General features: G+C 42.6%; 1 protein-coding gene across 1 annotated transcript in view; it reads left to right on the plus strand.

Moving 5' to 3' along the window:
- The first annotated feature begins 2,868 nt into the window (after positions 1-2,868).
- The window catches only part of TACC3 (transforming, acidic coiled-coil containing protein 3), a 14,890-nt gene continuing 4,921 nt past the window's right edge, over positions 2,869-12,837 (plus strand). Inside the window, 10 exon segments of the mRNA XM_010132559.1 lie at positions 2,869-3,039; positions 3,183-3,322; positions 5,677-6,140; positions 6,180-6,762; positions 7,900-7,987; positions 8,419-8,611; positions 9,495-9,547; positions 10,419-10,552; positions 10,639-10,750; positions 11,430-11,582. Coding sequence (XP_010130861.1) covers positions 2,869-3,039; positions 3,183-3,322; positions 5,677-6,140; positions 6,180-6,762; positions 7,900-7,987; positions 8,419-8,611; positions 9,495-9,547; positions 10,419-10,552; positions 10,639-10,750; positions 11,430-11,582 — 2,091 coding nt within the window.

Raw genomic sequence — 12,837 nt, forward strand, 5'->3', positions numbered from 1 at the left:
GCCCGGGGCAGCGCCACGTCGCCGGCTCCCACCAAAGGCCATGGCCATCCCGCGTTTGCCCGCAGGGAGCTGCGGGCACCGAGGGCCTCTTCGGGCTTATGATAACCGCCTCCCCGTCTGTCTACCGAGCTCGGTTTTTTTAGGTAAAACTGCTGCGAATTTCCCCCCTCAAATGGTGTGGTGAAAGGTGGGTGACCGCTGTAGTCAGTGGTAGGTGCTGGTTATGAGGAGTCGGTTAACCAGAAGAATGTTTATTTGTCCTGAAGTGAGATGTTTGCACTAAAAAAAAAAAAAAAAGTCAGTTGGAAATATTCACAGCACATACTGAGTTACGCTGTCTGTGATGTTAGCTGCTGGAGGAGTTCAGGAGGATAATTACAAGAAATTCCGTCTTTGCCCTGTGTGTTCAGTGGCTTTTTTAGGCAATGGAGTCAGTTGGAAATATTCACAGCACATACTGAGTTACGCTGTCTGTGATGTTAGCTGCTGGAGGAGTTCAGGAGGATAATTACAAGAAATTCCGTCTTTGCCCTGTGTGTTCAGTGGCTTTTTTAGGCATTTGAGATCACTTTGGTGTTTCAGATGTGCCCCAGTGGTCATTAAACAACAGGGAGTAGCCATGAAGCCCTCAATTTACAAATGATAGGTACCTGAGTTTTAACTATTGATGTAATGGAATTTATGTTCATTCTCAAATACAGAATGACAGACTGCTGCTTGTGCCTGGCTAAATGTTCTTCTAAAACTAGGGGCAGGTTCCCTTTTGTGAACTTTGATCAATCTGCCACAGTGGGGACCACTTGCTGCCTTTCACAATACCGGCATGCCTTGGACACTTTAAATAGAAAGGCTTTAATAAAGCCTCCCTTCCCCCTTTCTCTTGGCTACTAGCAAATGAAGTTGTGAAATACAAATTAGATCAAGTCTTGGTTGCAAATATTTTAAATTACTTTTAATTATTTCATCCTATAAAGGATTTTGATGTTTAGATTTAATATCTGAAGTCCTGGACAAATGTGGAGTATGTAGATGGTGTAATTTTATTGGGTATTATAACGATCTGAACTTGGTTTAGTAATGGTGCACAAGTAGCACAACAGAGCTTGTTTTAGAAGGTGTTGACAACTTTTTCATGTCCTAGGCTTAATTTTTAAAGTAATTACAGTAACAACTGCAGTCTGTAAAGATTCTCTTGGTCTGTTGTCTCAGTTTTAGTTTGGAATGAAGGAAAGCAATGGAGGCTGCTTCCAGTTCTACAAGGTGTTAATATAAACATACCTTATGTATAAAATAACTTGGGATAAAGTAAGAATATGATGAAGAATAAAGGAGGCATGAAGAATAGCTAACACAGGCATGCTTTGTGTGGCATTGCTTCTGCAGCCATTGTTTGCATTCCACTGCTGATTAAAAGTGCTGTCTTGGGCTTGCAGACAAAGCAGCTGAGTTCAGTGGAGACTATGAAGCAAATTTCCCATACGGGTTGATGCAAGAGTGGGGAAATGTGTATGGAGGCTTGAATACAGAAATGTGAATGCATAAAGGCAGTGAGATTGAAAAGATGATAGAAAAATGTCAGTGGGAGTGTTCTTGCCACCTCTTCATGACAATGAAGACAATAACTTGGATTCTCCCACAGCTGACTTTCTGGATTAATCTTGCCTGTGTGATGGAGGGTAGAAAAACAAGCTGAGGGTTAGCTGTTTGAGATCACTTGGCACAGTGATCCCTTGCAGAAGGCAACACCTCCACCTGATGATACTGATCATCTCGCATAGGTGGCAGAAGATAACACATCAGTTCTTACAAAAGAAGTGGCTTCCTTAGTGGTTTGTCAGATAACTGACTACACTTCTCAGGGGTCATCCTTCATGGTCAGTGGTCGTGCCTAGATCTTGCTGAACGTGCCTTCTGTGCTCTGGTACTTTCTTGGTTTCCCTGTTTCTGTTTTAAAGAACCAGCAGTAGCATCACTGAGTGTTAAACCTTTAAGAACAGTAAGGCCTCCAGTGGCAATAAAAGGTGGGCAGAGTTCAAGGCTGGCTTGCCTGGCATACTTGAAATGTCATCTTCCTCTTTCAAAGTTATTTCCTTTCTTAATCTTAAATTTCCTTTCTCATCTGTGATGCAGGCTTTAGTTGCCAGCCCTCTACACCTGAAATACTAGAAAGATTACATCAGCCTCTATAGTCTGCTAAAGCTCGTGCATGTCCAATGGAAGACCAATATTTAAGAAATACCTTTTAAATGACTTTTTTACCAGGTTTGCATACCAATAATGTCTGTGCTGTAAAGGATTCTTAAGTACCGTGTGTCTTACAAATTAGCAAGTACTCAGTGCAGGAAGAAGCTAAATAACTTTATTCAGGACTCTGATTCTGAACACACCCTTACTAACCAAATTTGGTTTTGCTCTTTGCTGGTCTGTAATGCACTAATGAGACCATCTGAATAAGTGATTGTCACCTGCCCCTTGCAAAAGCTGTGGTTTTGCTGAGCTAGGTGCCCTGTCACAAGGGACAGGACTCTGTGTGGCTGCTGGCTTTAAGGGGCTGGGAGTGAAGAAACCTCCAACTGACAGAGCTCTCTTAATTAGTAGGGAGGTCATGTGAACTGTGGAAAGGGTAATATCAATGCTGAACCTCTCAGACCCCTCACAAAAGCAGAGGGGCTGTGCAGTGCTGCGTTCAGATGCTTTCAGAGTCTTCTGAGATACACCTTTTTCTAGGAAGACTTCAATATTTTAGACCCTTCTTGGCAAGCTGTTAATCTTTGCCAGGCTTCCAGCTGCTTGGATTATCTGAAAGTGCATCTGGCTGACCACACCCTCTCATTCATGCTGCGATGTTGTATGTGTTGATGTTCTAGAATGAGTCTGCAGATTTTAAATGCAGAAAACGAAGGAAACATCAGTGATGACCTAACAGCGGAAGACTGTGGCTTTTTCTTTGCCCCACCGGAACCTACAGGGAGGCCTTCTATTTTACGCCTATCCCAGAAAGAAAACTTGCCACCAAAAAGTGTGGCTAAAGCTATGAAGGTAAACTATTGCTTTCACGTTGATTATATTCTCTTGCTTTCTCTGATCTCTGCCACTGAATGCATACACTGTTTGGAGTTTGAAAGTATTGTGGTGCTCATGTTCTTCCTTTTTCCTCTCTCTCCACTGCCCCTTTCTTAAAGGTGACCTTTCAGACTCCTCTAAGAGATCCTCAGACTCGAAAAATTTTAAGTCCTGCTATGACAGACAAACTTGAGACTACTTTCACGCTTGATGACTGCAGTGAAGCCTTGATGGATGATCTTTTACCTGTCAATGTTGTGTAAGTAATACAGTAGCAGCAGTGTGGGACTTAACCAAGTTAACTTCCCCTTTATAAACCTGTTAAAGTTAAAATGTTATGTTGTACTTTATAACAAGATGTAAATGAACGCTGACCTCACACAACCTCTTGTTTGAAGATGAAATTCTCTTAGCAGTGCTGACAGTCATTTTGGCTGTAATAGTGAACGCTGAACTCTGTTTCTCAGTGATTGATCTCAGAGATGACTTTTAGTAGAAACAGCTTAAGAGAAAAGAGACCTGTGAGGCAGAGAATACAAAACTGCCTCCTGCATTAAGGTTTTCATGTGAGACAACAACTGTTCCAAAGCCAAGCCTTAAACCTCTTGTATGTTTACTGGTTTATCTCTTTAGATTTTTCTCCCCTTTCTTCTGAAGGATTAGCTTGAATTGACACCTGGAGTCAATGAGTATTAAATTAAAGACAATCTAGCAATACGAAGTGAATCTAACATCAATCCCAAGCAGGAACAAGCCTTTATAGTCCAGCAGCCTGGGTCTCAAAGTGGCTTATGGTGGCTGTCTAGAGAAGAGCAGCAAGTCTGCTCCAGTCTGGGGTTTTGTAACTCTCCTGTACCATAAGTTTTGTTATAAATGCTATAATAATGCTATGACAGTGGCGTTATTTAATAGGCTTCAATAAATATTTTTCTTGCTGACTTTTTTAGCCCCTTTTTAAACTTATATAAACATCTGACATCTGCATTTCCCAGTGGCAAGAAATCTCAGAAATTAGCATTGTCTTCTGTGAGCAAACACATTCTTTTGCTTGTTTGTAACTCTCCAATACCCTCACTTGACCCCATTCTTGTTCTGGGGAAGGGGAGAAGAGAGGAAGATGGAAATGCTTAAATGTTCTGTAAATGTATAGATTTGCTTCAACTGTTCCTTTGCATGCATACTCTCCTTTAGGAAAGCGCTTCTGAGCCAGCCACCACAGTTAAATGGCCGAATGGCATTTATACCCCAGACTCGCTGCTCACACACATCAGTGAGGGTTTGGTACCTATAAGGTCCCCAGGACTTAAAAGGGCCAGTACTGAATTGGGTTTCGTTAGGGCATAACTGTGTGTCAAGACATTGCTTTCACTGCACAGGTCCTTCCTCCATTGGAAGTGTCAGGATTTGTTTGTAACAAATAAGCTAAAGGACTGAGTGTTGCTAAAAGGAGTCACTTTCAACTAGTCTCAAGTAATTCAAGTTACAAGCAGGTGTCTCACTCTGGACTGGCATTTATTAGGTTAAACACCGAGGGAGAATGGGAGGGGCCTGAGCAGTTGAACCAGCCTGGGGCTGAACTATTGCAGGGAAGAGGCACTCAAACCGGGTGAGAAGGACTTCCTGAACTCCGGTATCCGCCTTTGCTGTCGGGTTTATCAAAGCGGTGTTTCAGTGAGTGCCTTTTAATCCTGTCCTGTTCTACAGCCGATCTGGATGGCACGTAGAAATAGTAACTTTTAAGGGACAAAACAATGGGAGGAAATCCTGTTTCAGGAAGTAAGGGCTTAACTCTCTGTAGTCTGAGGCTAACTCAAAAGTTGAGTAGAGTTTGGGGAAATAATGTGGAGAGCAATAGCTTGTAGAATACTCTGCAGCAGTGAGTACACAAACTTGTGTTTTAACCTGTTTCTTCTGCCAGAGAATCTGGCCTCTCTCTGCCTGCAGAAGTGTTTTCTGGTGTACCAGCTTCCTCTTCAGATCTGCTGTGGTACCCTTTACAGTGCCTGAAGTCCAGGCTGTGTTTGGTATTTAGGCCCTCATAGATGAAGTGCTGGTGCATACTTTGGGGGTGGGGAATGTCTGCCAGAGTGACCAGACAAAGTAATTTGAGTTCTCATGTTCTGGTTGTCATGACTCAGTGTGGTCCTAGACTTGTGAGTCTGTCATGACTCACAGATGAATCTACATGAAGATGTACTACTAGCTGTGCCTGTGTTTGAGCCGCTCGCTGTTAATACCTCCTCTGAAGCAATGTGTATTTTCCTGTCTAGTGACTTAGAAACATCTCTGCTGTAGTGAGTAGAGCAGTCACCAGCGATGGCTGCCGTAAGGTAACATGACTGTGTAGAAGAGATACCTGAAGAATACTGACTAGCTTCAGGGATTGATCTCCCTATAGTTCATATGCCCCAGAGCTCAAACTTACGATTGTTCAGGTGGCAACTGAATTCTTCCTTGCTATGATGTTCTTTTGTTGTCAGCTGTCTTATGTAAAAAAAAAAAGAAAAACCAGATCACTCTGAGCATACAAAGCTACTTGTGCAAATATCTTTTTAAAGCTGATTTCAAATGTCTGAAATAGCTATAGCATGTGTGACTCTCTTTTTAATGCAGTACACGTGAACAAAAGACTGAAGCTGAAGCAAACGATACCGTGATAAATACACAAATGCCAGAGAAGGTCAGCACAGCTCCTTACCCAGATGATGAGATGCCAGTGAAGAGTCGAGGTTCCTACAATCTTGATTTTGATAACTTAGATGACATCAATCCTTTTCAAAGTTCAGTGCAGTTGCAGCATTATCCTGGAGATTTGCAAAAGTCCTCTGTGAGAGTGTCAAGCAGCACCGAGAAAACTGAAAAAGGTAATGATTCTCTTCTGCTAGATGATACAGCTCCTCTTGCTTCAACCGTGGCAACTACGGAGTGCTCAAGTGAAGAGAAGACTCTCTTTCCTGGAGAAGAATCTGTATTGAGAGAGGTGGAGCCTAACACATCCAAGTTGTCCTTGAAGCAAGCAATCAGTGACTCTGTGCACGATGTGAAGTCTGCTTCCGCATACGTGAGCCAAACTAACAGTTCATTGGGAGCAGCAGAAGCACCCACACCTCCTGCAGAGTCATCTGGCAACTTAGGTCTCAGTGGTTCTGATTTAACTAATTCTTCTAAAACTGGGGAATCAGAGCTTCAGAATGTTTCAGTAGCAGAAAAAGCCTCTGCAGAACAGCTCACTGTCTCCAAAGGGGAACCTGCAGAAAAGCCTGGTGCTACCAAGGCTGGACCAGTAAAACTGGAATTTGACTTTGATAATGCCACTGCTAGAAAGCCACCTCCTAAGAAACTAGGTAAAAGACCTGGAATTAAGCCACCTTCCAAAAGAATTCCCATTGCCAAAACAAAACTGGAGAATACTGAAGTGCAAAATAAAAGTAATGTGGAAGATGAAATCCCTGTTCCCAAAGCATCTTATAAATTTGACTGGGACAAACTTGATGATCCAAACTTCAATCCATTTGGAGGAGGCTCTAAAATTTCCAGCTCACCTGAGCGTTCTAAACCTAGCTCTCAGAAAGTTCACCCACAAGAGAAGCAGGATAGTACCTCAACAAGAAAGGAGCCTCTTCCAGTGGAGCAGGATAACAGACCAAATACCTGTGAAACTCTTGAGGAGAGAGAACCTAAACATGTGTAAGTACATCTGTAGCTAAACACGGAAGCACCTTGAACTCAGTGAGGAAAAGATAATTAGATGGTATCTCTAACTCACTGATTCCTACCTCTTTGGTCTCTTCCCTCTGAGGCTAGCTGAGTCTATTGCACACTGTAACCTTTAGCAAAGTATGTTGCAACAGAAAAGATCTCCTTCAGGAAACCCTCCTCTGGGCAAAAGGTGTTCTTAAATCTGGAGGAATGGGAGGGAACAGGCTTATGTGGGAAGAGCATTAGTACCTTGGTCAAGTGGCTCTTCCCCCAATCCTCCAAGATTAGAGAAGACTGCAGAGAATCCTGTGACTGCTGCTGTCTTTATAAGAACAGGTAGGTAGGCAGCAGTGTAGCACATCATACCACGGGTGAAGGGATTAGGTGGTTCTGTGTTCAGTTTAGTGTGCTGGCTGAGCTCTGAGGTGCTGCTGCTTCCTTCCCTGTTCTTGGTGTCTGAATGTGGTCTCCAATAAAAAGGCCTGTGGCTAAAGTGGCTCTCTTTGTCACCACAAAATGTCTTACTTGGGAATGTTGCCTTTCCTGGAAAGTCTGAATGTCAGCTGTACTATAGGCAGGTAGGTGCTTAACAGAACTAGGCTGGCACAAGATGAACATTTGACAGAAATTTTTGCTGCCTGTGTAATCTGATCAGCCACTGTTCACTGCTGCGAAAAGCTCAGTTTGTGTTGCCAGTAGTAACTCCAGTATCGGACTAGTAATGAAGTTCTGTGTTTTACACCAGTAATCGCAGCATTACTTTGGGAAGAGTAGCAGGCTGCTTGTCATTCTGTTCTTAATTAAACAAAAAGCCTATCTTTAATTAAAAAAATAATAGGTTTAACAAATGGAAATGAGAGAACACTGTTAAGTGAATAGAAATAAGTGATACTGCTGTGACTGTCTGCTTCCCAGGCAGAACTGCTGCTGATGGAGGGAGAGCTTTCTGTCACTTGCCTTGTCACCAGACAAGTCAGTGAATTTACATCCCCACCCTCTAAAGCCTCCTGTACTGTGGCAGTAGAAACTCATACAGAAGCTTAACCTCGTTCAGAGCCTCCCTATAGCTGGTGATACAGAATTCAGAACTGTGAGAGTTGAATTTTGAATGTTTTTTTTTTTCTTCACGGAAATCAGCAAACAGAATGTGGTAGAAGACGAGCCAAGAACTCAAGACAAGCCAGGAGTTCAAGCAGAAGCTGAGCTTCTAGAGGAGAGAGCCATGGTAAGGTATAGGGAAGGTTGCCAGCTCTTCGCAAGTTGTTCCACCAAACAGAGTTCTTTGACTTATTGTCAAAGCCATGTTTGATATTTGTGTAAGAATAAGTGTTTTCATGCATCTTCTGCAGCTCTAGAACAAATATCAACTGCGCAGACTTGTCTTTTGAAGGTAACATCAGAGACAGCCAAATTGGTACCTTGGTGCTTAGAATCTTTTTTTGAACAGTCACATGTAAAGACAAACGTAAGGGTGTGGACTCAAGTGTAATGTGAGCGGTACTCCCTGTTGGTAGCCTAGTGTCTGTGCCTCTGAACTCTTGCTTTATTATGCTGGCTGTCCAGCTAGTTATGACAAACCAATTTGGTTGTTACTGTGATTTTCATTGCATTTAAATCATTATTTGAACAGTAAAGGATTGTGTTTTTTCTCATCAGGAGAAGCAAAGGAGCTCATCTGAACTGTCTCCAGCTAATGTCCCCTCTCAAGATAATTTGGTTTCTGCTGACAGTGGAAAAAAGTCACTGTCTGCAGAAGAAATTGAACCTAGCTCCCAGAGAACTGAAACAGCAGCAGATGAGCAGACAGCTAATGCTGAACCTGAGGAGCTCTTCAGACCCTCATCAGAAGGTAAGGGCATTTCTTTAGGACAGACTGCAGACTTATGCTGCAGTAAGCTCTGCATATGTACTTCTCTACTTCAGTTCTGGCATTGATCCTAGTTTTTGTGTCTAATTTTGCTCTTCTGAAAGGACTGTAAAACCTTACGGTGACAAGCAGAGGTGCAAAATGTACCTAAGCATATTTCTAACTTTCTCTGGATGAAGCTAAATCTGAAAAGCTGGCTATGAGTGTTCAGCTGCCTGGAAGGGTGAAAATTAGGCTGGTACAGAAACAATCTTTTTAGAGTTTCAGTGGCAGCTTTCTGTGATGAAAAAGATGCTCCCCTAGAATCACTTGTGGTGTTAAGGAGTTTCTAGACTGAGAGCATTGATGCTACACAGCTGCCTGTGTCTGAGCCTTGCAGGTTACTGCAGGCCTCAGCACAGCTTTGCCGCTGCTTTCACAGCAGCGTGGAGGGTCTGCCTGCACTTGCATGCCTGCCTGAAAAGTGTACCACACAGCTGTGATGGAACCACTGGGAAGGGTTACTCCTTGTAGTAGGAGCCTTGTGTGGAAGGATGACTGCACGGTGCAACTGCAGTGCAGCCTGTCCCTTGGGTGGGATCTGTATTGAGAGATGGCTGTAACTGCATTGTTCCAATCAGAGCTGTGTGCTAACTTCGTGGTGAGATTGGCAGTCCCACTCTCTTCATATTTGCCTGATTTTTTAAAAAAAATTTTTTTTTCAGGTCCAGGTAAAATGCAGGATTTTTAGCAACTGAAAAACTAGAACTCATGAGATGAGGGATTTGTTTTACCCACATACTACTTTGTTTCTGTCTGTGGGTGCTTCACTGTAAGATTGTACGACAACATTACATCTTTATTGTACCATTTCCTTCTTTTCCAGTTCTAGGAATGGGCATAGAAATAGACTATCTGGAACAGTTTGGGTCTTCATCAGTAAGTACTGACACTGAAATGTTTTGTTTGCCTCCCTGGCCGAAGGGAGAGGAAAGGAAAATGGAACTGTGTCAAGCCTTAAAAGTTTTCATGTAATATCTTCACTTTCAACTTGCCCACAGAAACATAGGTTCTTATTCCAAAGGAATGTGTCAAAAAGTTTGGGTAGGGGATGGTGGTGGAAGAAAATGTTTTTGTAAGCAATTCTGCTGAGGATCAGAGGTCTCCTGCTTTCAGCTTGCAAAGGTGCCCTTTTTCTTTAATAGTGGTGAAACTGAGATGGGTGATGTTTCTGGTTGCCAAAACTGCAAGAATATAAATGCTTTAAAAGTGCAAGATTGTTTTGAAAATATTTTTTCTAAGCTCTTTTGTTTTATGGGCAGTTTCAGGAAATTTGTCTCCAAATTGGGCTTGTTGTGTTTTAGTTAGTTCAGCTTAGTTATTCTTTCTCCTGCTTTTGTCCAGAGTAGGAGTGGCTCTGAATATACAGTGAATACAGACTTGAAATTGGTTTTTGATCACGCTGTGTTTGTCCTCATCGCTCTATGAGCAAAGACACACAGAATGATATACGCTGCTCGTTCGGCATACAGTAACCTTTCCCTGCCAATGTCTTCTGGTTTTGTGTGGTTCATAAACGTTTGCCCTTTTGGTCCTGCCTGTGAGCAGATTGAGTTCACTTGATAAATTACATAAGGACTTCAGCGTGCGGGCACCGAGTTCTCTTACGTAATTTTTCTCTTGAGAACAATGCTCTGGCCACTGAAGACCAGGCTCACCCTCTCTCCAGAGGGTTATTTCTATGTGTGTGTGGGGTGTGTGTTCTGCTCTGAAGCAGCATATCTGCCAGTTTATGCCTCTGTCCCCTCAGTTCAAAGAGTCCGCCCTGAGGAAACAGTCGCTGTATTTGAAGTTTGACCCTCTGTTGAGAGACAGTCCGAGAAAACCCATTTCTGGTACTCTTGAAACAAATACAAGTGTCATGACAGCTCCGCTTCGGTGTGGGTAGGTGCTGACTCGGCCCGGGCTATAATACATGACTTTACAAAGAAAAGCAGCACTTGAATATAATGGTCTGTGTTCATTTTTAGTCCTCTGGCTGAGTTAAGTAAATTGATGGAGGAAGCTGAAAAGCCTGCAGTGAGTCTTCAAAATGAAGAAAAACCAAAAGGACTAGATCTTCTGGGAACATTTACAACTCCTGTAAGGGTGCCCTGAATGGTACCAAGTTTCGTGTTGGGATTTTGGGAAGAGGATGAGCTAGGTTCTGGAATTAAGAGTTACCCAGATATTCTAAGCATTGCTGAGTACTTAATGCTTATTCAAGCTGTTATCTTAAAACCCAGGCTGGATACTTGCTTATGTCAAAGCTGAACATTGTGGTGGACTTTATTTTTTGTGAAGACTGGTGGCATTACACGTGGTACAGGAGAATTTTAGATGTTTTTAAGAATGCTGTCATAAAGCAGTCTTTTTCATGCAGCTGAAGCCACAAAGTTTTGCTTGCATGGCTGCGATGAAAAGCACTTTTGTGATTAAACTTGATACAGTGTAAGGTTAATAGTTTGGACAGCCTTGATTGAACAGATGTGCACATAGCAGTTCATCCTGAAATGGTGCCTTACGTACTGGTGTGAAAGTGTGCTGTCATCTGCTTGCTTTGTGATAGCTAGAGCTGGTGGAAAGCAGCCTCTTATGCCTTAGGGATGACGGCGTAGTTCCAAGGATACCTACAGAGTAAGAAATTAATGGTAACAAAGATATCTAGGTGTTTTGGGAGTTTAAGTAAAATATGTTGATTTACCACTGAATCATCTGCATACAGCTGATCAATGGCATGAAAATAGGAGCCTGTTGAAACTCCCCTTTTTTTTCCTCACAGGATACAGATTCCCCAGTTCCAGACTCTTTGCCTAGCGATATATCTCCACTCCCTCTTGCTGCTTCCGCGAACACTGCAGTGGATGCTATTATAGATGTGCTAAAATATAGCCAAAAAGACATGGATGCAGCTGTTGAGCTGGTTAGAAGAGAGGTATGGTGACCCTTCCAAAGAACTCCGCATAGTCACTTGCGTTTAGCGTATCTGGTGTAGGTCTCTGTACTTGGTAATTCTTTCCACTGTGCTCCATGTGTCTCATTTTGAAAAACTTGCTTTGCTCTTGGTAGGAGCAGTAGGTACAGAACTCTGCAGAGCCAGTATCTCAGGAAATATGGGAAAACTCACTGTATTAGTCAAATTCTGCCTTAGAACTGGTCAGTACTAAAAAGCATCTGTTATCAGATGGAATGAGTAGGCTTAACATCAGTGATCTGTTAAGCTAGGCAGAAAATACCTGTTCTTGCCAATGGCCAGGAGTGGCTTCTGCCAATTATTTGCTTAAAACAAGATAAAACTGTAATGCCAATTCAGTGCAGCAATGACATTTTTTTGTGGGATGGGAAGGCACATATGGCTAATAAAATGAGTTAGATCTGGAGCTCGTTCTGGCAGAGGAAAGCACTAGTGTTAGTGGAGGAGGGCAGAAGCAGTCAGTGACATTTCAAGCATGTTCTCTAACTATCGTGACAGAAACTGCTTCTGAACTCTCATACCACTGATGGAAGAGGAGTTTTGTGTCTGAACTGAAAAACTTCAGCACTTGGTTCATTATGGCTTCTGGCTGGTATAACCTTACAAATACTAAATAATTTAATAGGAGTGAGTAGTTAAGTGTCCTAAAGCTAATGGTGTCACTTCAAAATTAACTTCAGAAGAAACCAGAGCGTTCAAAATTCCTGACTAGCTGTGCTGCAGGCAGTGACGCTCGGGACACCAGGCAAGGGATTATTTGGGATTATTTGCTGCTTCAGTTCCTCCTTCCCCTGAGAGCACCAAGGTACCAGCTTTTCTGGGAGTAACTGGCTTTCTGTCATCTAGCAGGACACTTTTAACCAGCATATTGTCTAGTACAGGAAAACAAGCGACAGGAGACAAATCTTAGTGCATTGATCTAAAATGAAGAATTTCTATAACAGCAGCAGGTAAAGCTTGCGGTATCCTCATATTGGTGCTCTAATCTCTTGTTCCAAAGAACTGTTTTAAACATGCAGAAGTAGCTGTAACAAGACAGATGTCACTGGATGACTCCAGCTGTACATCACTTAATAAAAATGTTTGGAATTGCTATGTTACCAGCAAGTAAGGCAGACTAAAGATTACTTTTTTGGTGAAACAACTCAAGAATGGAGGGGGGGGGTAGAAAACCCTTGTGGGCAAATACAGCCCTTCACAGAAGCATGTTTTTCAG

The sequence above is a fragment of the Buceros rhinoceros genome, unplaced genomic scaffold, assembly GCF_000710305.1.
Source record: "Buceros rhinoceros silvestris isolate BGI_N320 unplaced genomic scaffold, ASM71030v1 scaffold23593, whole genome shotgun sequence".
Lineage (NCBI taxonomy): Eukaryota > Metazoa > Chordata > Aves > Bucerotiformes > Bucerotidae > Buceros > Buceros rhinoceros.